The sequence below is a fragment of the Salmo salar genome, chromosome 02 (genome assembly GCF_965601325.2).
Source record: "Salmo salar chromosome 02, fSalSal1, whole genome shotgun sequence".
In the NCBI taxonomy this organism is placed as follows: domain Eukaryota; kingdom Metazoa; phylum Chordata; class Actinopteri; order Salmoniformes; family Salmonidae; genus Salmo; species Salmo salar.
This window is the reverse complement of record NC_138292.1, coordinates 47151773-47174012: the sequence shown is the minus strand read 5'-3', so window position 1 is coordinate 47174012 and position 22240 is coordinate 47151773. Positions and strand designations below refer to the sequence as shown.

General features: G+C 44.0%; 1 protein-coding gene, 1 non-coding gene and 1 pseudogene across 2 annotated transcripts in view; 1 reads left to right on the top strand and 2 right to left on the bottom strand.

Moving 5' to 3' along the window:
* Nucleotides 1-22240, top strand: part of LOC106584161 (transforming growth factor beta-2 proprotein-like) — a 33625-nt gene that overhangs the window by 5464 nt on the left and 5921 nt on the right. The window contains exon 2 of the mRNA XM_014169098.3: nt 19026-19189. Within this exon, the coding sequence (XP_014024573.1) occupies nt 19026-19189 (164 nt within the window). The remainder of the gene's footprint in view (nt 1-19025; nt 19190-22240) is intronic.
* Nucleotides 20007-20159, bottom strand: LOC123740016 (5.8S ribosomal RNA). Its single transcript, XR_006768106.1, has one exon. It is a non-coding gene; the product is annotated as a 5.8S ribosomal RNA (ribosomal RNA).
* On the bottom strand, nt 20698-22109 carry LOC145864374 (uncharacterized; annotated as a pseudogene).

Below are 22240 nucleotides of genomic sequence, written 5' to 3'. Positions count from 1 at the left end.
AGCATTCAAAATGTAAACAAGTACTTTGGGGTTTCAGGGAAAATGTATGGAGTAAAAAGTACATTATTTTCTTTAGGAATGTAGTAAAGTAAAAGTAAAAGTAGTCAAAAATATAAATAGTTAAGTCAAGTACAGATACCCCAGAAAAACGTTCAAGTATTTTTACTTAAGCACTTTACACATTACAATGCAAACTTTACAATGCAAACTGTTACAGCTGTACTTGAATATAGAACATTCTGCTCATTATATACTGAACAAAAATATAAACGCAACACGCAACAATTTCAAAGATGTTACTGAGTTACAGTTCATATGAGGAAATCAGTCAATTGAAATAAATAAATTAGGCCCTAATCTATGGATTTCACATGACTTGGGCAAGGGCGCAGCCACAGGGAGGCCTGAGAGGGCATAGACCCACCCACTTGGGAGCCAGGCCCAGCCTTTCAAAATGAGGTTACAAATGGTCTGCGGTTGTGAGGCCGGTTGGATGTACTGCCAAATTCTCTAAAATGACATTGGAGGTGGCTTATGGTAGAGAAATTAACATTAAAGGATCTGGAAACAGCTCTGGTGTGCATTCCTGCAGTCAGGATGCCAATTGCACACTCCCTCAAAACATGAGACATCTGTGGTATTGTGTTGTGTGACAAAACGGCACATTTTAGAGTGGCCTTTTATGGTCCCCAGCACAAGGTGCACCTGTGTAATGATCATGCTGTTTAATCAGCTTCTTGATATGCCACACCTGTCAGGTGCAGGGATTATTTTGGCAAAGAGAAATGCTCACAAACAGGGATGTAAACAAATTTCTGCCCAAAATTTGAGAGAAATACGCTTTCTGTGCGTATGGAACATTTCTAGAATATTTTATTTTATCTCATGAAACATGGGACCAACACTTTACATGTTGCGTTTATATTTTTGTACAATATAGAAGTGCAATCCTCGTTCAGAGCAGCCTACTCCTCCCATGATTTTAGTCATATCACTGGGAGTGTTTGTATTAAACTATATGTGGCATTTGATTTACATTAATGTTAACTTTGGAAATGTACATTGTAGAGTAGAAGATTACATTGTACATAGTGTAGTACAATTTACTATCTAAACTACACTCAATGCATTAGACATTGATATGTTGTACTCACAGCAAATCACTTGACATATTTACAATTTATGAGACGTTGTTGGGCAAACATTTCAAAGTGTTTTAAGAGAGGTCAGCTGTTTAGGAGCTAACACAGTGAGTACAAAGCATCTTCCTGTTGTACCAGCGTAAATAGAGACCACATGTTGATTCTGACTTTTATTTAGTAATGTGGATTCAAAGGAGCACTAATTACCTAGCCTTTCAATAACACGTCAGTACATTACACTTCAAATAGGTATCTGAACATCAAACTTGACATGGTTCAAATAAAATGCATTATGGCAAGTTTGAATCACTTTAGATTTGGAGTGCTTCAGTGTTATTTGCTCATAAAGCCTCATTGATATGCGCTGTAGTTTAGTATAGTTAAGTAACGATTTTTTTGTGCAGTAACACAACTCTACTAAGGTAAATGAATTGAACATGAATGTAATAGAACAATGTCCACGTTGCTAATCTGTGACAAACTATGATGCTGATTAATAAGTCTAGAACCAACAGGACCCTGAACAGCTTCTACACCCAAGCCATAAGACTGCTAACTAGTAAATTAGTTAACCAATAGCTACCCAGACTATCTGCATTGACCCTTTTTTCACTAACTCTCAACTTGACTCATCACATACGCCGCTGCTACTGTTTTATTATCTATCCTGTTGTCTTTATCCCTACCTACTGTATATGTATGGAAAGAATTCAGACCCCTTCCCTTTTTCCACATTTTGTTACGTTTCAGCCTTATTCGAAAATGGATTAAATACATTTTTCTTCTCATCTATCTACAAACAATTCCCCATAATGATGAAGCGAAAACAGGAAAACATTTTATTTTTGCAAATGTATTAAAAATAAAAAACAGAAATACCTTATTTACATAAGTATTCAGATCCTTTGCTATGAGACTCAAAATTGAGTTCAGATGCATTGGAGTCCACCTGTGGTAAATTCAATTGAATGGACATGATTTGGAAAGGCACACACCTGTCTATAAAAGGTCCCATAGCTTAAAGTGCATGTCAGAGCAAAAACCAAGCCATGAGGTCGAAGGAATTGTCCGTAGAGCTCCGAGACAGGATTGTGTCGGCACAGATCTGGGGAAGGGTACCAAAACATTTCTACAGCATTGAAGGTCCCCAAGAACATAGTGGCCTCCATCATTCTTAAATGGAAAAAGTTTGGAACCACCAAGACTCCCCTAGAGTTGGTCGCCCGGCCAAACTGAGCAATCGGGGGAGAAGTACCTTAGTCAGGGAGGTGACCAAGAACCCGATGGTCACTCTGACAGAGCTCTAGAGTTCCTCTGCTCCAGAAGGACAGCCTTCTCTGCAGCACTCCACCAATCAGGCCTTTATGGTAGAGTGGCCAGGCGGAAGCCACTCCTCAGTAAAAGGTACATGACAGCCTGCTTGGAGTTTGCCAAAAGGCACCTAAAGGACTTTCAGACAATGAGAAACAAGATTCTCTGGTCTGATGAAACCAAGATTGAACTCTTTGGCCTGAATGCCAAGCATCACATCTGGAGGAAACCTGGCATCATCCCTACGGTGAAGCATGGTGGTGGGAGCATCATGCTGTGGGGATGTTTTTCAGCAGCAGGGACTGCTAGACTAGCCAGGATCGAGAGTAAGCTGAATGGAGAAAAGTACAGAGAGATCCTTGATGAAAACCTGCTCCAGAGCACTCAGGACCTCAGACTCGTGCGAAGGTTCACCTTCTAACAGGACAACGACCCTAAGCACACAACCAAGATAACGCAGGAGTGGCTCCGGGACAAGTCTCTGAATGTCCTTGAGTGGCCCAGCCAGAGCCCGGACTGGAACCTGTTCTAACATCTCTGGAGAGACTTGAAAATAGCTGTGCAGCAACGCTCCCCATCCAACCTGACAGAGCTTGAGATGATCTGCAGAGAAGAATGGGACAAACTCCCCAAATACAGGTGTGCCAAGCTTGTAGCATCATACTCAAGAAGACTCGAGGCTGTAATCGCTGCCATTTGTGCTTCAACAAAGTACTAAGTAAAGGGTTTGAATACTTCTGTAAATGTGATATTTCAGTTTTTAACTGTTTCTGCTCTGTCATTATGGGAAATTGTGTGTAGATTGATGAGTGGGGAAAAAAACAATTTGATCTATTTTAGAATAAGGCTGTAACATAATCAAATGTGGGAAGGGCCCGTAAGTAAGCATTTCACTTAGTCTATACCTGTTGTTCACGAAGCATATGACAAATACAATTTGATTTGATTTGGATTTGTTATTTTGCTTTTGTCCAGTTTTTTGTTCTTCATAATATAACTCGCTAGCTAGCCTAGCGCTGTGTAGAGACATTTTTCTGGTGAGAGTTTGCAGAGGGGCCAGATAATAAGAAAGGCCCAGTGTGTGTGTGCCAAGTGTTTGAGTTACATAATGACATCTAATCAGCTTTTTAAACTTTCTGCAGGAAGGATGTGTCACTTTTGTTATGGGAAGCAGAGAGTGTCAGGATTACATAGGTCTTAAAGACAAATGCACATTTATGAATAGCACTGCTTGTATTAAGATGTAATGGTGTGTATTGTGTGTATTGTGTGCATGCATGTGTGTGTGTCCATGTTTGTTTACATGTGTGCTTATGTGCATTCAAGCATGTACAATACCAGTCAGCAGTTTAGACACACCTACTCATTCAAGGGTTTTTCTTTATTTTGACTATTTTCTCCATTGTAGAATAATAGTGAAGACATCAAAACTATGAAATAACACTTGAAATCTTGTAGTAACCAAAAAAGTGTTAAACACATCAAACTATATTTTATTTTTGAGGTTCTTCAAAGTAGCCACCCTTTGCCTTGATGACAGCTTTGTACACTCTTGCCATTCTCTCAACCAGATTCATGAGATAGTCACCTGGAAGGCATTTCAATTTACAGGTGTGTCTTGTTAAAAGTACATTTGTGGAATGTCTTTCCTTAGTGTGTTTGACCCAATCAGTTGTGTTGTGACAAGGTAGGGGTGGTATACAGATATGGATCAAGTCAATATTATGGCAAGAACAGCTCAAATAAGCAAAGAGAAACGACAGTCCATCATTACTTTAAGACATGATGTAACGGCCGTCGTCAGAATGAGACCAAGGTGCAGCAGAGGATGTGTTCATCTTGAAATTTAATGCAAAAATGAACACTTTACAAATTAAACAAAAATGACAGACGACAGTTCCGTCAGGTACTTACAACTTAACAGAAAGCATTCACCCACAAACCCCAAAGAAAAAACAGGCTGCCTATGTATGACTCTCAATCAGCAACAACGATCTACACCTGTTCCTGATTGAGAGCCATACACGGCCGAAACAAAGAAAACCACCAACATCGAAAAAGAAACCTAGAACGCCCACCCATGTCACACCCTGGCCTAAACAAAAATAGAGAACAAAAAACCCTCTCTATGGCCAGGGCGTTACACATGAAGGTCAGTCAATCCAGAAAATTAGAAGAACTTTTAAAGTTTCTTCAAGTACAGTCACAAAAACCATCTAGCGATATGATGAAAATGGCTCTCATGAGGGCCGCCACAGGAAAGAAAGACCCAAAGTTACCTCTGCTATAGAGGATAAGTTCATTAGAGTTAACTGCACCTCAGATTGCAGCCCAAATAAATGCTTTACAGAGTTCAAGTAACAGACACATCTCAACATGAACTGTTCAGAGGAGGCTGTGTGAATCAGGCCTTCATGGTCGAATTGCTGCAAAGAAACCACAACTAAAGGATGCCAATAAGAAGAAGAGACTTGCTTGGGCCAAGAAACATGAGCAATGGACATTAGACCGTTGGAAATCTGTCCTTTGGTCTGATGAGTCCAAATTTGAGATTTTTGGTTCCAACCGCCGTGTCTTTGTGAGACGCAGAGTAGATGAATGGATGATCTCCGCATGTGTAGTTCCCACCATGAAGCATGGAGGAGGAGGTGTGATGGTGTGGAGGTGTTTTGCTGCTGACACTGTCAGTGATTTATTTAGAATTCAAGGCACACTTAACCAGCATGGCTACCCCAGCATTCTGCAGCGATACGCCATCCCATCTGGTTTGCGTTTAGTGGGACTATCATTTGTTTTCAACAGGACAATGACCTAACACACCTCCAGGCTGTGTAAGGGCTATTTGACCAAGAAGGAGAGTGATGGAGTGCTGCATCAGATGACCTGGACTCCACAATCACCTAACCGCAACCCATATGAGATGGTTTGGGATGAGTTGCACCGCAGAGTGAAGGAAAATCAGACAACAAGTGCTCAGCATATGTGGGAACTCCTTCAAGACTGTTGGAAAAGCATTCCAGGTGAAGCTGGTTGAGAGAATGCCAAGAGTTTGTTAAGCTGTCATCAAGGCAAAGGGTGGCTGCTTTGAAGAATCTAAAATCTAAAATATATTTTGGTTTGTTTAACACTTTTTTTGATTACTACATGATTCCATATGTGTTATTTCATAGTTTTGATTTATTCAATATTATTCCACAATGTAGAAAATAGTAACAATAAAGAATGTGTAGGTGTGTCCAAACCTTTGACTGGTACTGTATGTGCTTGTGCTCTTGTCTGTGTGTGTACAGTATGTCTGTGTGCCTGTCTATTATGTTAAAGGTCCAATGCAGCCGTTTTTATCTCAATATCAAATCATTTTGGGGTAACAATTAAGTACCTTACTGAGATTGTTTTAAATTAAAATGGTCAAAAAGAAACAAAAATAGCTTCTTAGCAAAGTGCAATTTCTCAAGCAAGATTTTCGCTAGGAGTGTCTGGCAGTGGGCTGAGTGGGGAGAGGGAAAACAAGCTGTTATTGGCAGAGAGGTTTGGAACTATCTTTCTTATTGGTCTATTAACTAATTTACCGCCTGGTGATGTCACCAGGCAGGCCAAAACTTCATCCCACCAAAACAGGCAGAAATTTCAGGCGGTCTTTTGAAACAGCTCTTACTCTAAAAGAGCATTATCATTATTTGGACAATTTCACAGTATTATTTCCTCAGAGTGCAGAAATATGAAGTACAGATAAATCTCTTTTTTTACTGCACTGGGCCTTTTATTTAATATCAGCATCGTTGATAGTTTGTTTTTGACTGCTGGTGTTTGTGTGTTTGGATGTGTTAGCTCAGTATGTTGAAGGCCTTGTATGTGTTGATCCTGGTGTAGCTCGATGTGTGTGATGAATTGTGTTTAGTTTAGTGAACACTCTTGCCTATCTCCCCTGCACTTCTGTAAATAAATATGGTCATGTGGCGTGTGTGTCCGTATGTGCGTTCGTGCGTGTGTTGCTGCTTTGTGAGGAGAGGGCTGTACGAACAACAGCCAAACAGATGAACACAAACACACTGTGGAGAGCGGAACTATTTTGGGGCGAGTCAAAGCCTCCCTCTCATGTTGTTTGCCACTATTATTAGCTACATCTGACTTTCACCAAGCTGTTTCAAGGGAGAGGGACTTTCCTGGGTTTGGTGCCATGGTACCTCAAGCAAATTGCATGTCAGTCTTGAAGGGATATTGTCCGAAAGCAACTCCTATAGTCAATGTGTTGCTCCTGTATCCCTGTTTCAGGTATATGGCTGTGATACGTAATCCTATGTCTTTCTCTATACTGGTGGCTTTATTGGTGCTGTGTCATGGAGCAGAGTTCTATCATAATGAAACTGTGTTTGATATGTAATCATAATGCCATGTAGCCTTGGTGTTGGGTAGATCTTTGAGGTCTTTGTCAGTGTTCAGTTTCTCTGCTGTTGATGTCTCATTGGTGCTCTTAGAGAGGGAGAAGGAGAGAGAGAGACAGAGCCAGGAGGTATCAGCAACAGCAGCACTGTGGGGTTGTTGTTGAGAATGGGGCTTGATCCTCCGCTAAACTTACGCAAGACCTGGACGCTGCTGCCATTTGAATTGGAGGACAACCGTGGCCAAGCAGCATTGCGTAACTGAGGGAAAGATAGAAAAAGAAACGGGGAAAGAGTAAGCAAAAGAATAACAACTGTTCCTCCAACGACTTTTGTTATTGTTTACAACAATGGGACAGGTTCCCGTGTAAGATGACAGTAATAGAAGGGAGTGAGAGCTAGTGCTGCTGTTAGTGGAGGGCAGTTTAGTGAATGTGTACTGCAAAGAGGCACGTTTTATGGGACTGTTGAATGTGTGATTGCGGTTTGTAATGTTATGCAATCATCGAGCAGAGGATAGTGTATTGCAGTGTGTCATAGTGTTCCGAAGGTTTATGTATTCAGCGATTAATGAGGTGAGGTATTCTCCCACTGAGTTTGGACCAGGCCACTGCTACCCAGCATGCATGCACACCCTCTCTCTCTCTCTCACTCTCTCTCTCTCTCTCTCTCTCTCTCTCTCTCTCTCTCTCATACACACACACATTTAAACACAAACATACACACACCGCCATGAGGTCTCTCTCTTTCTCCTTCCCCCTTACACTATCTCTCCTCATCTTTCTCCCTCGCTGCTCTGTTATGCTGCTGCCTAGCTTGCTTGTTTTCTGGTTGCCATACAGCAACAGTGGAGAGGGACCATGTGTCTGTCTGGTGGCTGAAGCCCAAAAGCCCCTCTCATCTGAGTCTCTCTCTCTCTCTCTCTCACACACTCTCACACTCTCTCTCTCACACTCTCACACTGTGTGTTTTTGTGTATGTTTGTATATATGTTTCTGTGTGTGTGTGTGTGTGTTGGTCTGTTGCTGGGAAAGAGGCCTGTGGAGACTGACAGGCCTTCGTGGAAGGGGCTTCAAAGCACCGGGTATTTTTAGTTCCCAGGGATTATGTGCAGAGTTGTTTTCAATTTGCTATTGGCAGGTGAGTGGCTGGGCGGAGGCGTCTGCAGGGAACGAGACAGCCGGGAGCTCTCTTCCGTCTCACATTCCCTCTCGCTCTTTCTGTCGTCTTTTTTCCCCTTTACTCTCACTCCCCCCCACTCTTTCCTCTGTGATCTCCTGTCTGTCTGTCCCTGTTTCCTTCTCGACTTCTCTCTTTATCGCTGTCTCGTTGTTCTCCTATTCCATCTGTCAAGTTTGACTTTCTCAGCCAGTCGCCTTTTCCTCTCCTCTCTCCTTTCCTCGACCTCTTCATTACATTTTCTTGACTAATATTTCTCTCCTTTCTTATTGCTCATGCCTTTTTTTTCATCCTCAGATGTTCGTCTTGATTCCACAAGGGATCTGTCTCTCCCGCTCTCCCGCTCACCTTTGCATTCCTCCCTTCTATCTTTTCTCTCCTCTCCACGTCTCCTCATCTCAAATAACATTTTATTTGTCACATGCTTCGTAAACAACAGGAGTAGACTAACAGTGAAATGCTTACTTACGGGCCCTTTCCAACAATGCAGAGAGAAATATAGAAGAAATAATAAGGAATAAATATACAATGTGTAACAACAACTTGGCTATATACACAGGGTACCAGTACCGAGTTGATGTGCAGGGGTACGAGGTAATCGCGGAAGATACAGTGCATTCTGAAAGTATTTGGACCGTTTCCCTTTTTCCACATTTTGTTATGTTACAGCCTTATTCTAAAATGGATTAAATAAAACATTTTCCTCATCAATCTATACACCATAGCCCATAATGACAAAGCAAAAACAGGTTTTTAGATCATTTTTTAACCAAGCCATGAGGTCGAATGAATTGCCCGTAGAGCTCCGAGACAGGATTGTGTCGAGGCACAGATCTGGGGAAGGGTACCAAAACACTTCTGCAGCATTGAAGGTCCCTGAGAACAAAGTGGCCTCCATCATTCTTAAATTGAAGAAGTTTGGAACCACCAAGACTCTTCCTAGAGCTGGCCTCCTGGCCAAACTGAGCAATCGGGGGAGAAGGACCTTGGTCAGGGAGGTGACCAAGAACCTGATGGTCACTCTGACAGAACTCCAGAGTTTCTCTGTGGAGTTGGGAGAAACTTCCTGAAGGACAACCATCTCTGCAGCATTCCACAAATCAGGCTTTTATGGCAGAGTAGCCAGACAGAAGCCACTCCTCAGTAAAAGGCACTTGACAGCACACTTGGAGTTTGCCAAAAGGTACCTAAAGGACTCTCAGACCATGAGAAACAAGATTCTCTGGTCTGATAAAACCAAGATTGAATTCATTGGCCTGAATGCCAAGCGTCACGTCTGGAGGAAACCTGGCACCATACCTACGGTGAAGCATGGTGGTAGCAGCATCATGCTGTGGGGATTTTCAGTAGCAGGGACTGGGAGACTAGTCAGGATAGAGGGAAAGATGGATGGAGCACAGAGAGGTTGTTGATGAAAATCTGCTCCAGATTGGTAGAAAACATTTACAGAAGCCTAAGGCATTAGGTGGTTTAGCTCTACCAAATGTTCAGACATACTATTGGGCTGCAAATTTAAGAGCCCTTTTGTACTGATCCTACTGGCCCTAGACCACTCTGCGTCCAGATGGAGTCTGAATCGTGTAAACCTGCTGCACTTTCTTCTGTGTTGTGCTCGTCTCTCCCAGTGTCCCTAGGCAAAAGGTGTGTCAACCCAATTGTAAAGCAGTCTCTTAAAATTTGGAATCAGTTCCATTTATCCTTTAGCCTCCGAGGCTTTTCTCTATCAGGCGCAATCAATCAGAACATTTTATTTCTTCCATCTTTAAATTATGGGGCTTTTGGCATCTGGCACTCACTAGGCCTCTCCTCACTACCCCAATTATTCTTTGATGATACATTTGCCTCTTTTGCTCAGCTACAGGAAATGTTCAACCTCCCTCAATCCCACTTTTTCCGCTATCTCCAGACTAGGAACTTTGTCAGAGCTAATACATTTGAATTTCCCCATAGGCCTGCAGAATACAGCTATAGAGAGCATCTTTGAGCTGAACAAGCTTCCTAGGGGCGCAATTTCAGATGTATATGCAATCATTAATGACTTACAGAACCCTCCTTTGGTGCCTTTAAAGACTTGATGGGAAAAGGATTTAGGGGAGGAACTTGGGGAAGACACCTGGGAATCTGTGCTGCATTTGTCCTCTTTTAGCACTAGACATAGCCTCATTCAATTCAAGGTGGTTCACCGTATCCACTGGTCCGGGGCCAAACTTGGAAGAATGTTCTCTGATTTTGATCCTACCTGTGTCCGATGTAAAACGGAACCAGCCACACTGTATCATATGTTTTGGGGCTGTCATAAACTGTCAGGTTTCTGGGAATTAATATTTAAATGTTTCTCTGATATATATGACACTGTTATAGATCCGTCTCCCCTTACAGCCCTTTTTGGAGTACTGCCCATAGAATCCCCCCTGTGAAGAATTCAGTTGGACACTGTTGCTTATACAACTCTTTTAGCTAGACGGCTAATACTCCAGAACTGGAAGATGGCAGTTCCTCCATCTTATAAATATTGGGTGGGAGATGTGTTGTGCTCTCTGAAACTAGAAAAAATGTATTTCAATACACGTGGGAACCCCAAACTGTTTTATGAGGCTTGGGCTCCATTCCGATCTTACTTTAAACAATCCATCTCTGATGGAATTCATATTAAAACAATAATATGTCTGTATTTGACTCCCCTGTGACTTAAGGGCTGGATGAGCATTTCTTTGTGTTTTCTTTGGGGGGGGGGGATTAAGGTTGATGATGTGCTTATTCATTGTGACCTGCGGATGCCTTGTTCATCTTGCCCAGTCAGAGACTAAGATGTGAGCTTGTTTTGCCCTGTTTTTATTTTTATTTTGTTCACGCTCACGTTTTTTTTTTTTTTTTTTTTTAAAGCATTGTCAACTTTGTTTTTGGTCCAGTGGATGGTCGGTCTGTGGCCATGACTGTCTGTGAGTGGCTGCATTTCTCCACCCCTGTCCCTTGTTTGTTTACAGAAACAATGGTGAGGTGTCTGCTCTGTCCCTGTACTACAGATTGTCCTTTAACCTTTGTAGCCTTCTGCCCGGTGTGTTTAACTTGTCTAAAGTATGGTATCTTTAAAGCTATTCTTTTTTATTTGTATTTTTTCTAGTTGAGTATATTATTTATATTGTTTTGTGTTGTCTTGTTTGTAAAACTGAATAAACAGAGTTAAAAAAGAGTTAAATCTGCTCCAGAGAACTCAGGACCTCAGACTGGGGTGAAGGTTCACCTTCTAACTGGACAACGACAAGAGTGGCTTCGGGGAACAAGTTTCTAAATGTCCTTGAGTGGCGCTTGCCATCCAACCTGACAAAGCTTGAGAGGATCTGCAGAGAAGAATGTGAGAAACTCCCCAATTACAGGAGTGCCAAGCTTGTAGCGCCATACCCAAGAAGACTCGAGGCTGCAATTGCTGTCAAAGATTCTTCAACAAAGTACTGAGTAAAGGGTCTGAATACTTATGTAAATGTGATATTTCAGTTTTTTCTTTGTAATAATTTTGGGGTATTGTGTGTAGATTGACGAGGGGGGAAAAAACGATTTAATCAATTTTAGAATAAGGCTGTAACGTAACAAAATGTGGAAAAAGTCAGGTGGTCTGAATACTTTCTGAAAGCACTTTATGTACATATAGGTAGTGACTAGGCAACATGATAGATAATAAACAGTAACTGCAGCAGTGTATGTGATGAGTCAAAAGAATTAGTGCAAAGAGGGTCAAATGCAGATACAGGGCTCTATGCTGACTTTTTTTTTTTACAAGGAACACGTGCGCCTAAGTAGAAAAATGTCGGCTGGCACAAAGAAATGTTGGAGCACAATGATAAATATTTATGGTAATAAAGCTAGAATCCTTCATTTTTCTAGGCGCACTGGTGCTCCTAAATAAAAATTCCAGGTTGCACAGAAAAATATTTAGGCACATATGTGATATGTGAGTAAAATGGTCGCACTGTAAAGTCCTGAGATAGTCCAGGTAGCTATTTAGTTAACTATTAAGTAGTCTTATGGCTACTCCTGGTAGAAGCTGTTCAGGGTCCTGTTGGTTCCAGACTTGGTGCATCGGTACCACTTGCCGGTCCAGAGTGTGTGTGAGAGAACAGACTGTCCGTGCATAGAGGAAGCCTGGGGAATCTGAGAGCATGTCTTACAGAAGTGACAAATGCTCCAAAGTAGGTCAAATAATTTTCCCTTCAGTCTGTCCCGGGATATCTCAGCCCTGCAAACCAATTTCCATTTTCAAATGGTAAAAATTACTCTGAGGTAGCAAACAGTTGCATCCGGTAATTTTACAAAGTCATAAATCAGACTTTTGGGGAATTTGAACAAACATTTTGATATTTTCCTCGTAATTCATGGCTTGTAGGACCATTCCAACAATGAAGAAAATGAATGTCTCCTCATAAAATATATACCACTTAATGTCATATTTTATTAAAGCCACATGTTATGCCATTAAGGTCTCCAGGCAACTCAAATGTTTTAATATTACACAAAACACCCTGTAATATCCCCCTGTGTGTGTGTGTGGTGTGTGTGTGTGTGTGTGTGTGTGTGTGTGTGTGTGTGTGGGTGTGTGTGTGTGTGTGTGTGTGTGTGTGTGTGTGTGTGTGTGTGTGTGTGTGTGTGTGTGTGTGTGTGTGTGTGTGTGTGTGTGTGTGTGTGTGTGTGACAGTGTTTGCATGCGCCATGGCAATTTATCTGCAAAAACACTTGCAGGTGTTGTTATGAAATCCTAATAGCCTGTGCTAGTACCACAGGTTTTTATTGAAACCGCAGTTTTTAGCCTGGTCCCAGATCTGCTTGTGCTGTATAGCTAACTTCTGGTTGTTGTCATGCTAAATGTTTGGCATGACAATGATCATAGGAATTGGCAAGACAGCTCACTCAGATCTGGGACCAGGTATGTTTTCTCCAGAGCAGAACCTTGTGAGTTAGGTATTTTAACTTTTGTAGGCACTCTTCAGCTGTTTCTCACTGATTTGCACTGTTTATTATCAGGGAGTGAGGGCAGGAAAAATCAACTTGTCTTCAAGTTAAGGAGACGAAAGAGCTTGTTGAATGAGATTTTAATATAGTGTGTAGATCCTAAGTAAAACCTGTGCAGACATTTTTATTGGCTAACCATTAGCAAAAGGGGTCAAAGTCCAGTACTGCTGGAGCAGTGTGAGCTCAGCCGAAACCAGCACAGACCAACTCCAAATGAAACAGTTTGGCCTTAAATTGTTTTTTTTTCTTTCTCGGAGGTCAAATGTTTGCCCACTGCAGGTGTTTCACTGAGCTTTGCCAAGCACTGTGAAGTCCCTTTCATGTAAAAAAAATCTCCTTAATGTCGCTCTGTAAAGTAGAAGCCAGACACAGCTTGAAACATCGCTCTTTGTCAAACAGTCTGCAATTAAGGCCAGTTTTAGTGTCATTTCAGTATAAACTGAGAGAGTTTGGGCAGCTGGAGGCTAGTCTAACTTCTCCTCCACACACACACACACACACACACACACACACACACACACACACACACACCACACACACCCACCCGGTGTACTGTATAAAACCTGCATGTCTGGAGTGCATTAAAGGACAAAGATGATGCTGGCTGCAGTTCTGGAACCGCTCCGGGGACTGGAAGCAAGTGGGTGGAGCCAGGGCGCAGGAAGTGTGTGTAGGGTCAGTGGAGGTCAGTGACAGTGTGAGGATTGAAGGACGCTGGGAGGGGTTGCATTGGTTGGCACAGGTCCCTGTGACTCTGCTGTTTAGATAACTGCACAGCAGACATTGAGCAGTTCACAGTCCTCCCGGCTCTGGAGCCATGGGAAAGATGCGTATTTAATGGAATTCCCGCAAGATAAACGCTACTGGAGGCTCTTCAGAGGAAGAAGGGGGGCACCGTCATACTCAGTGAATTTCATAGAAATGTAAATAGTGAAACATTAAACAAGTTATCCTTATTAGATAAAACTATACTAAATATACTCACGTCACCAAATAACTGATAAAACTCACTGTTTTGCAATGAATGTCTACAGAAGCCTCAACAGCACCTTCTAGGGTAGCACCATGGTGTAGCTGGACATTCACTACCGAATTCCAAACTGCCTCTGGAAGCAACGTCAGCACAAGAACTGCTCGTTGGGAGCGTCATGTAATGGATTTCCATGGCCGAGCAGCCACACACAAGCCTAAGATCACCATGCGCAATGCCATGCGTCAGCTGGAGTGGTGTAAAGCTCGCCGCCATTGGACTCTGGAGCAGTGGAATTGCGAGTGATGAATCATGCTTCACCATCTGGCAGTCCGACGGACGAATATGGGTTTGGCGGATGCCAGGAGAACACTTCCTGCCCGAATTCTTAGTGCCAACTGTAAAGTTTGGTGGAAGAAGAATAATAGTCTGGGGCTGTTTTTCATGGTTCGGCTAGGCCCCTTTGTTCCAGTGAAGGGAAATCTTAATGCTACAGCATACAATGACGTTCTAGTTGATTCTGTGCTTCCAACTTTGTGGCAGCAGTTTGGGGAAGGCCTTTTCCTGTTTCAGCATGACAATGCCCTTGTGCACAAAGCGAGATCCACATCGAAATGGTTTGTCAAGATTGGTGTGGAAGAACTTGACTGGCCTGCACAAAGCCCTGACCTCAACCCCATTGAACACCTTTGGGATTAATTGGAACGCCTACTGCGAGCTTGGCCTAATCGCCCAACATCAGTACCCGACCTCACTAATGCTCTTGTGGCTGAATGGAATCCCCACAAGTCCCCATAGCAATGTTCCAACATCTAGTGGAAAGCCTTCCCAGAAAAGTGGAGGCTGTTATAGCAGCAAAGGGGGGACCAACTCCATATTAATGCCCATGATTTTGGAATTAGATGTTTGGTGAGCAAGTATATACAGTGCCTTCGGAAAGTATTCAGATCCCTTGACTTTTATTAGGTTTTTATTAGGTTTTAGCCTTATTTTATTAAGTTACAACCTTATTCTAAAATGTATTGAATTGTTTTTTTCCCTCATCAATCTGCACACAATATCACATAATGGCAAAGCAAAAACAGGTTTTTAGATCATTTAAAAAAAACGGAAATATCACATTTACATAAGTATTCAGACCCTTTGCTCAGTGCGCAGCTATTTTCAGGTCTCTCCAGAGATGTTCTATCGGATTCAAGTCCAGGCTGGGCCACTCAAGAACATTCAGAGACGTGTCCCGAAGCCACTCCTGCTTTGTTTTGTCTGTGTGCTTAGGGTCGTTGTCCTGTTGGAAGGTGAACCTTCGCCCCAGTCTGAGGTCCTGAGCACTCTGGAGCAAATTTTCATAAAGGTCCTGTGTGGCTCAGTTGGTAGAGCATGGTGTTTGCAACGCCAGGGTTGTGGGTTCGATTCACACGGGGGACCAGTATGGGGATTTTTTTTTTAATGAAATGTATGCATTCACTACTGTAAGTCGCTCTGGATAAGAGCGTCTGTTAAATGACTAAAATGTAAATAAAGGATCTCTCTGTACTTTGCTTCGTTCATCTTTGCCCCGATCCGGACTAGTCTCCCAGTCATTGATGCTGAAAAACACCAACACAACATGATGCTGCCACCATCATGCTTCACCGTAGAGATGGTGCCAGGTTTCCTCCAGACGTGACGCTTGGAATTCAGGACCAAGAGTTGAATCTTGGTTTCATCAGACCAGAGAATCTTGTTTCTCATGGTCTGAGAGTCTTTAGGTGCCTTTTGGCAAACTCCAAGTGGGCTGTCATGTGCATTTTACTGAGGAGTGGCGTCTGTCTGGCCAATCTAACATAAAGGCCTGATTGGTGGAGTGCTGCAGAGATGGTTCTCCTATCTCCACAGAGGAACTCTAGAGATGTCAGAGTGACCATCAGGTTCTTGGTCATCTACCTGACCAAGGCCCTTCTCCCCCAATTATTCAGTTTGGCCAGGCGGCCAGCTCTAGGAAGAGTCTTGGTGGTTCCAAACTTCTTCCATTTAAGAATGATTGAGGCCACTGTGTTCTTGGGGACCTTTAATGCTGCAGACATTTTTTGGTACCCTACCCCAGATTTGTGCCTCGACACAATCCTGTCTTGGAGCTCTACAATTCCTTCGACCTCATGGCTTGGTTTTTGCTCTGACATGCACTGTCAACTGTGGGACTTCATATAGACAGGTGTATGCCTTTCCAAATCATGTCCAATCATTTGAATTTACCACAGGTGGAATCAAGTTGTAGAAACATCTCAAGGATGATCAATGGAAACAGGATGCACCTGAACTCAATTTCGAGTCTCATGGCAAAGGGTCTGAATACTTATGTAAGTAAGGTATTTCTGTTTTTCATTGTAAGAAATGTACAAACATTTCTAATAACCTATTTTCGCTTTGTCATAATGGGGTATTGTGTGTAGATTGCTCTGTATTTTTATTTATTTAATCCATTTTAGAATAAGGAAAACATGAGATGTGGAAAAAGTCAAGGGGTCTGAATACTTTCCGAAGGCACTGTATATAGGTTGTAATCAATAAATGTTATAATAGGGCACATTAGATTGTCTAAGTCTTGGATGTGGCCTAATATACAAGAACCAACCCCACAACCCTGGTGTCACAGGCACCCTCTTCCAGCTAACTCAGCCATTGTAACCACACCAGCCCACTGGTGTTGCTTTAACCTTCCATGGCAATACTCTGTGTCAGCAGCACAAGGTGGAGAGTCCAGCTAAGCCCAGCACACTGCCCTCTCTTTCCTCTCAGGAAGGAAGCTGATGTTTGAAGTATCCTAGGACAAATTTCTTCCTCCCCGCGCAGGAAAAAATTCCTGGTGTATTATTATGAAGCAGTGTGATCCCTGAAAGATGGGCCTAGTTTTTTTTTCCTCCCCCAGTTGCTTGTGTGACTTGCCACTTGCCAGGCCGTCATAACTGACTTGCCTGGTTGAAAAATGTGATAATAAATAAATATGTGAAGAGTGTGTGCTTGTTGTTTATTTTTGAAAAGTCCATGACAATCATTGCTTGGCTTCTGAATATACATGGGGGCAATATAGTATTTTTCTCCCAGCAGCACATGCCTGACTATTTAGCCATTGGCCTGTGATGTCATGGAAGTGATGAGTAATGAACGGAATGATTAAAGGGATCAGGGGGCTGTCTATTCGCTGTGTGTGACAGCTCTCATGTGACATCAGGCTCCCCTCTGGAAGGAAAGAGGGAACGGAGGCCTTGGTCTGGTTAATGAAAGTATAGTGCAACCCCTCTAACCAACCCCCTCACCCCCTCCCAATGAGCCTGCGCTTGGTGTGATCCGTTCCGTGTGTGACATCACCACTGCCTCCTCGCTTCTCAATTCCCTGAATGAGCCCGGGTGCAGTGCACACAGACACATTTGTTTAACACTTTTTTAGTTACTACATGATTCCATATGTGTTATTTCATAGTTTTGATGTCTTCACTATTATTCTACAATGTAGAAAATAGTCAAAATAAAGAAAAAGCCTTGAACGAGTAGGTGGTCTAAAACCTTTGACCGGTAGTATATGTCTGTTTGAAGTGTATGCAAATAGATTGTATGTGTGCGAATGGATATCCAGACCTGTACATTAGGTGAGTGTGTGTTCATTGTGGTTAGTCCAGCTGCACTATTTCCTGTGCCCTCAGTCAATGCGGCCAGTGTTGTGTTAAGCACAGCGGCATCATTCATGAGGCAGTGCTGCTGTGTAGAAGTTACACACCGCCTTAAGCTGGCCCATTGGGACTTGGAAGTGTGACTTTCTCTGTTGACAGATGGGAAGGAAGCGAGCAAGAGCGTAGTTAGTCTTGGCTCATCTGACTCTCTGGTCACACAGAGAAGGGTTAGTGTTGGCGCGCCCAGACCATTGGTCACTGGCGCAACACAGAGAGAGAAAATGAGAGAGAGAAAAAAGATTGATAGACGACTGATAAAAAAAGACAGGACCTGCTCTGGAACATGACCCTGGGATGGGTATTTGGTAGGTGCCTGTGAGAGACCTGAATGGGTATCTCACTAAGAAGGTCAAAGGTCACATTAGACACAGTCACCTCACACATGCTCCCTCTGACACAAGAGCATTGTCACAGCTTTGTGTTTAACACACACACAAACCGCACACACACAAGCTATTATAATTCAACTAATTTATCTCAGTGTTGAGTAAAGTAAATGGTTTTGGCTGTAGTTCTCCTTTAAGGTCTGGCTCCAAGTACAACTGCTTAGCAGTTTCTCTCCCCCTTCTCTCCCTCCTGTCTTGATGGTCGTTGCGGTTGTATACTCTCTTTAAACAAACGATGGTGGCTGGCTAATCCTGGGCTTCTGCCTAACGTCGCAGCCATCAATTTAAGGCTCCGGGCCTCCTAATACACCGTGGTGTAGGGAACTGTCAAACACACACCACCGCACAGATGGTTCCCAGCATTACGTGTGTTGCATTACTTTCTGCGCCCAAGCACGGCTGTCAGGCGCACCACTACACACAGGGTTGTCAGTGCTAAGTGTGTCACCCGGTTCTACTGTGTAAGCTTCTGTCAAACACACGCTTCCACCACACATGGTTTTGAGTTGTGTGTGAGCGTTACAGTACTACTGTGCAGGTCCCGTATCAGATACTTACACAGGGTTACACACATGTTCGGGAGTATTCAGTGAGCGTTACCATAATACCGGGTTCCTATAGGAACCATATGAACTGCAGCATTACCCCCAAGTGACCCTCGGGAGAGACAGCGAGACGTGTGTGTCTTAACATTGCAAGTGAGCGAATGGCATCAATTCTAATCTGGTGTGTGAGCCATTTTGATAACTGCTGTGGTTTCTCATAGAGAAACTATGAGAATTTGACCATTCTTTGCCTTTTTATGACCTTTCAACTGAACACAGTGAAGAGTAAAAGTAGGGATGAATTTCCACCCTGTTAGCCATTACATTTGGATTGGTCTTGTCTTTACACACACATAAACAAAATCGTCAGTCGTGTTGCTAAACTCCGTCCTCCTTCCTGTGTTTCAGATGTTATCTCTCCCACGCACTACAACCCGTACTACAGACGGCTCACCTTCGACGTGACCTCCATGGAGAAGAATGCCTCTAACCTGGTCAAGGCTGAGCTACGCGTCTTCCGCCTCCAGAACCCCAAGGCCCGCGTGTCTGAACAGAGGATTGAACTGTACCAGGTAAACCTCCCTTCTGTCCTCATCTCTAACCAGGTTTCCATCCAACCATTTAAAAAAAAAATGTGTATAATAATAGTATAAAAAATAATAATAGTATAAAAAAATTTAAAAATTACAACCAGCCTGATGGAAACAGAAAATTTGTTGGTAAACTTTCCAAATGTAGACTAAACAAAGTATGCTGAACAAGTTGGCATCTTTTTGTGTCAGTATAATTAATTATGCGAGAAATGTCAGTGGAAACGCTTTTATTCACAAATATTGATATAATAACCATCATATCGAAGTAAACTTGGGGTCACGCGATAACATGTTGTGTGGTACTCCCACTACGCCGGACGGACAGGGATTCGTCACTGGGCTCTTCCCTCTTTGCTCGCCGCTACTGAGTGAATCCTGGTTAGTTTATTGTCCTCCACTTAGAAATATGCATAAATTCAGCGGGTTGTCTCATCTGATCTGAGGTCGTAGTCAAAGTGAATGGAGTGTGGCCGGGCGCCCGGGGTCACCTTCTCAATCCGGTTCAGGTCGGCGGTCGGAGCTCCGCGGCCCAAACCTAACCCCGAGCGCTACCCCGAGAACCACATGTGTAACGTGGGCAGCACAGAAAGACAGAGTCTACCGGCAGCCGCGCCCGACCATGCGGGGAAAGTGGGTGCCTCCGGCCGAGGCAGGAAGGGAAAGGAAGGGAGCACGGGGGAGAGGAGAGAGAGCTGAGGCCCCTCCTCAACACTCACACCGAACCGTCCTGGTCGCACGGAGGCAGCCTGCGACTGCCTCAGCCGCGGAAACCTGGGGGTTTCGATTGATGGCAAAGCGACCCTCAGACAGGCGTAGCCCCAGGAGGAACCTGGGGCCCAAGGTGCGTTCGAAGTGTCGATGATCAATGTGTCCTGCAATTCACATTAGTTCTCACAGCTAGCTGCGTTCTTCATCAACGCACAAGCCGAGTGATCCATCGCTGTGAGTTGTACTCTTTTGTTTTTTTGTTTTACGCAGAGGCTAGTGGCTAGGCGGAGTTGGGGAGGTTGCCTTCATTTTCCCTGCACACCCTTCGCCAGAGCGAGAGGCCACAGTTCACGGAGCAAAAAGGTTCGAGGTTGAACGAAAAACATCCGGGTGCTCCACTTCCGCCGAAGCGACGGGAGACATTAAACCTACACCTGGGCACGAAGCGGATGGCTGGGTTCCCAGAGCCGTGCGAGGGTCCTGGGCGATACCCAAGCAGTTTAAATATGGAGACCAAGTCGGGAAGACCCGGTTCACCGGCAACCCCCAATCCCCTTCGGACGCGACTGCCAAGCGGCCGTGCCTAACGGGGAAAGGGGGGATGGAGCCGGTCGGGTGCAACCCAGGCGACATGGTGATGCGGGGAACCGGGCTCGGGCTGGGGCCGAAGCCACCCTCCCGGCCAAGAACCCCGCGCCGAAGGGCGTGAGCCCCCTACCCAACCCACAGCAGAGTTTTGTTTTTGGAGCACAGCCCCACGCCTGTGGCTGGCAACCCGTTAATGATCCTTCCGCAGGTTCACCTAAGGAAACCTTGTTACGACTTTTACTTCCTCTAGATAGTCAAGTTTGATCGTCTTCTCGGCACTCCGCCAGGGCCGTGACCGACCTCAGCGGGGCCGATCCGAGGACCTCACTAAACCATCCAATCGGTAGTAGCGATGTGCAGTGTGTACAAAGGGCAGGGACTTAATCAACCGAGCTTATGACCCGCGCTTACTGGGAATTCCTCGTTCATGGGAAATAATTGCAATCCCCAATCCCTATCACGAGTGGGGTTCTGCTGGTTACCCACGCCTCTCGGCGAAGGGGAGACACGCTGATCTGCTCAGTGTGGCGCGTGTGCAGCCCCGGACATCTAAGGGCATCACAGACCTGTTATTGCTCAATCTCGTGTGGCTGAACGCCACTTGTCCCTCTAAGAAGTTGGACGCCGACCGCTCGGGGCCGCATAACTAGTTAGCATGCCGGCGTATCGTTCGTTATCAGAATTAACCAGACAAATTGGTCAAATCCACCAACTAAGAACGGCCATGCACCATCACCCACAGAATTGAGAAAGAGCTATCAATCTGTCAATCCTTTCCGTGTACGGGCCGGGTGAGGTTTCCCGTGTTGAGTCAAATTAAGCCGCAGCCTCCACTCCTGGTGGTTCCCTTCCATCAATTCCTTTAAGTTTCAGCTTTGCAACCATACTCCCCCCGGAACCCAAAGACTTTGGTTTCCCGGACACTGCCCGGCGGGTCATGGGAATAACGCCGCCGGATCGCTAGTTGGCATCGTTTATGGTCAGAACTACGACGGTATCTGAACGTCTTTGAACCTCCGACTTTCGTTCTTGATTAATGAGAACATTCTTGGCAAATGCTTTCGTCTGTCTTGCGTCGGTCCAAGAATTTCACCTCTAGCGGCAGAATACGAATGCCCCCAGCTGTCCCTATTAATCATGGCCCCAGTTCAGAAGAAAAACCCACAAAATAGAACCGGAGTCATCAGGTTACAGACTAAATAAATGATGATGAACTTCACAGGTTTGTGAAAGTGCAATGTGATGAGCTTGATGCTCCTTTCCAATAAACATCGAGGGTCTTAGTCTGGTGACATGATCATCGATGCTTGGCTGCCGTTTGACAAATACAAATAATCTTGCTCTTTTGTCCATAATAATCTCATCATGTAGGCCATAGGCCTAACCGCACGGTATCTGTGAGCTGTTGGCTAGAGCGCATGTGTCAATAACAGAGTGGGCACACTCGCTATATAACGCAAAATCTTTTGTGAGAAAACCATCAGTAGAGTTGAAAATGCATTGGAAACCCATCTTACTTTTTTATTCTGGAATTTAACCGCAAAAGGTATTTTTATGTGCATTATGTCATCACGCACAGCTTTTTATCCACAACAAGTCAATTTGATGGAAAACCTAGTTGATGAACCACTCTGAGCTGGATCTAGTGTCATTTCCACTTAAGGACAAAACAGACCGTGCCAGCGAATGGTTAAAAGCAGTGAGTGGCCATCTTATCACCTCTGACCACAGTAC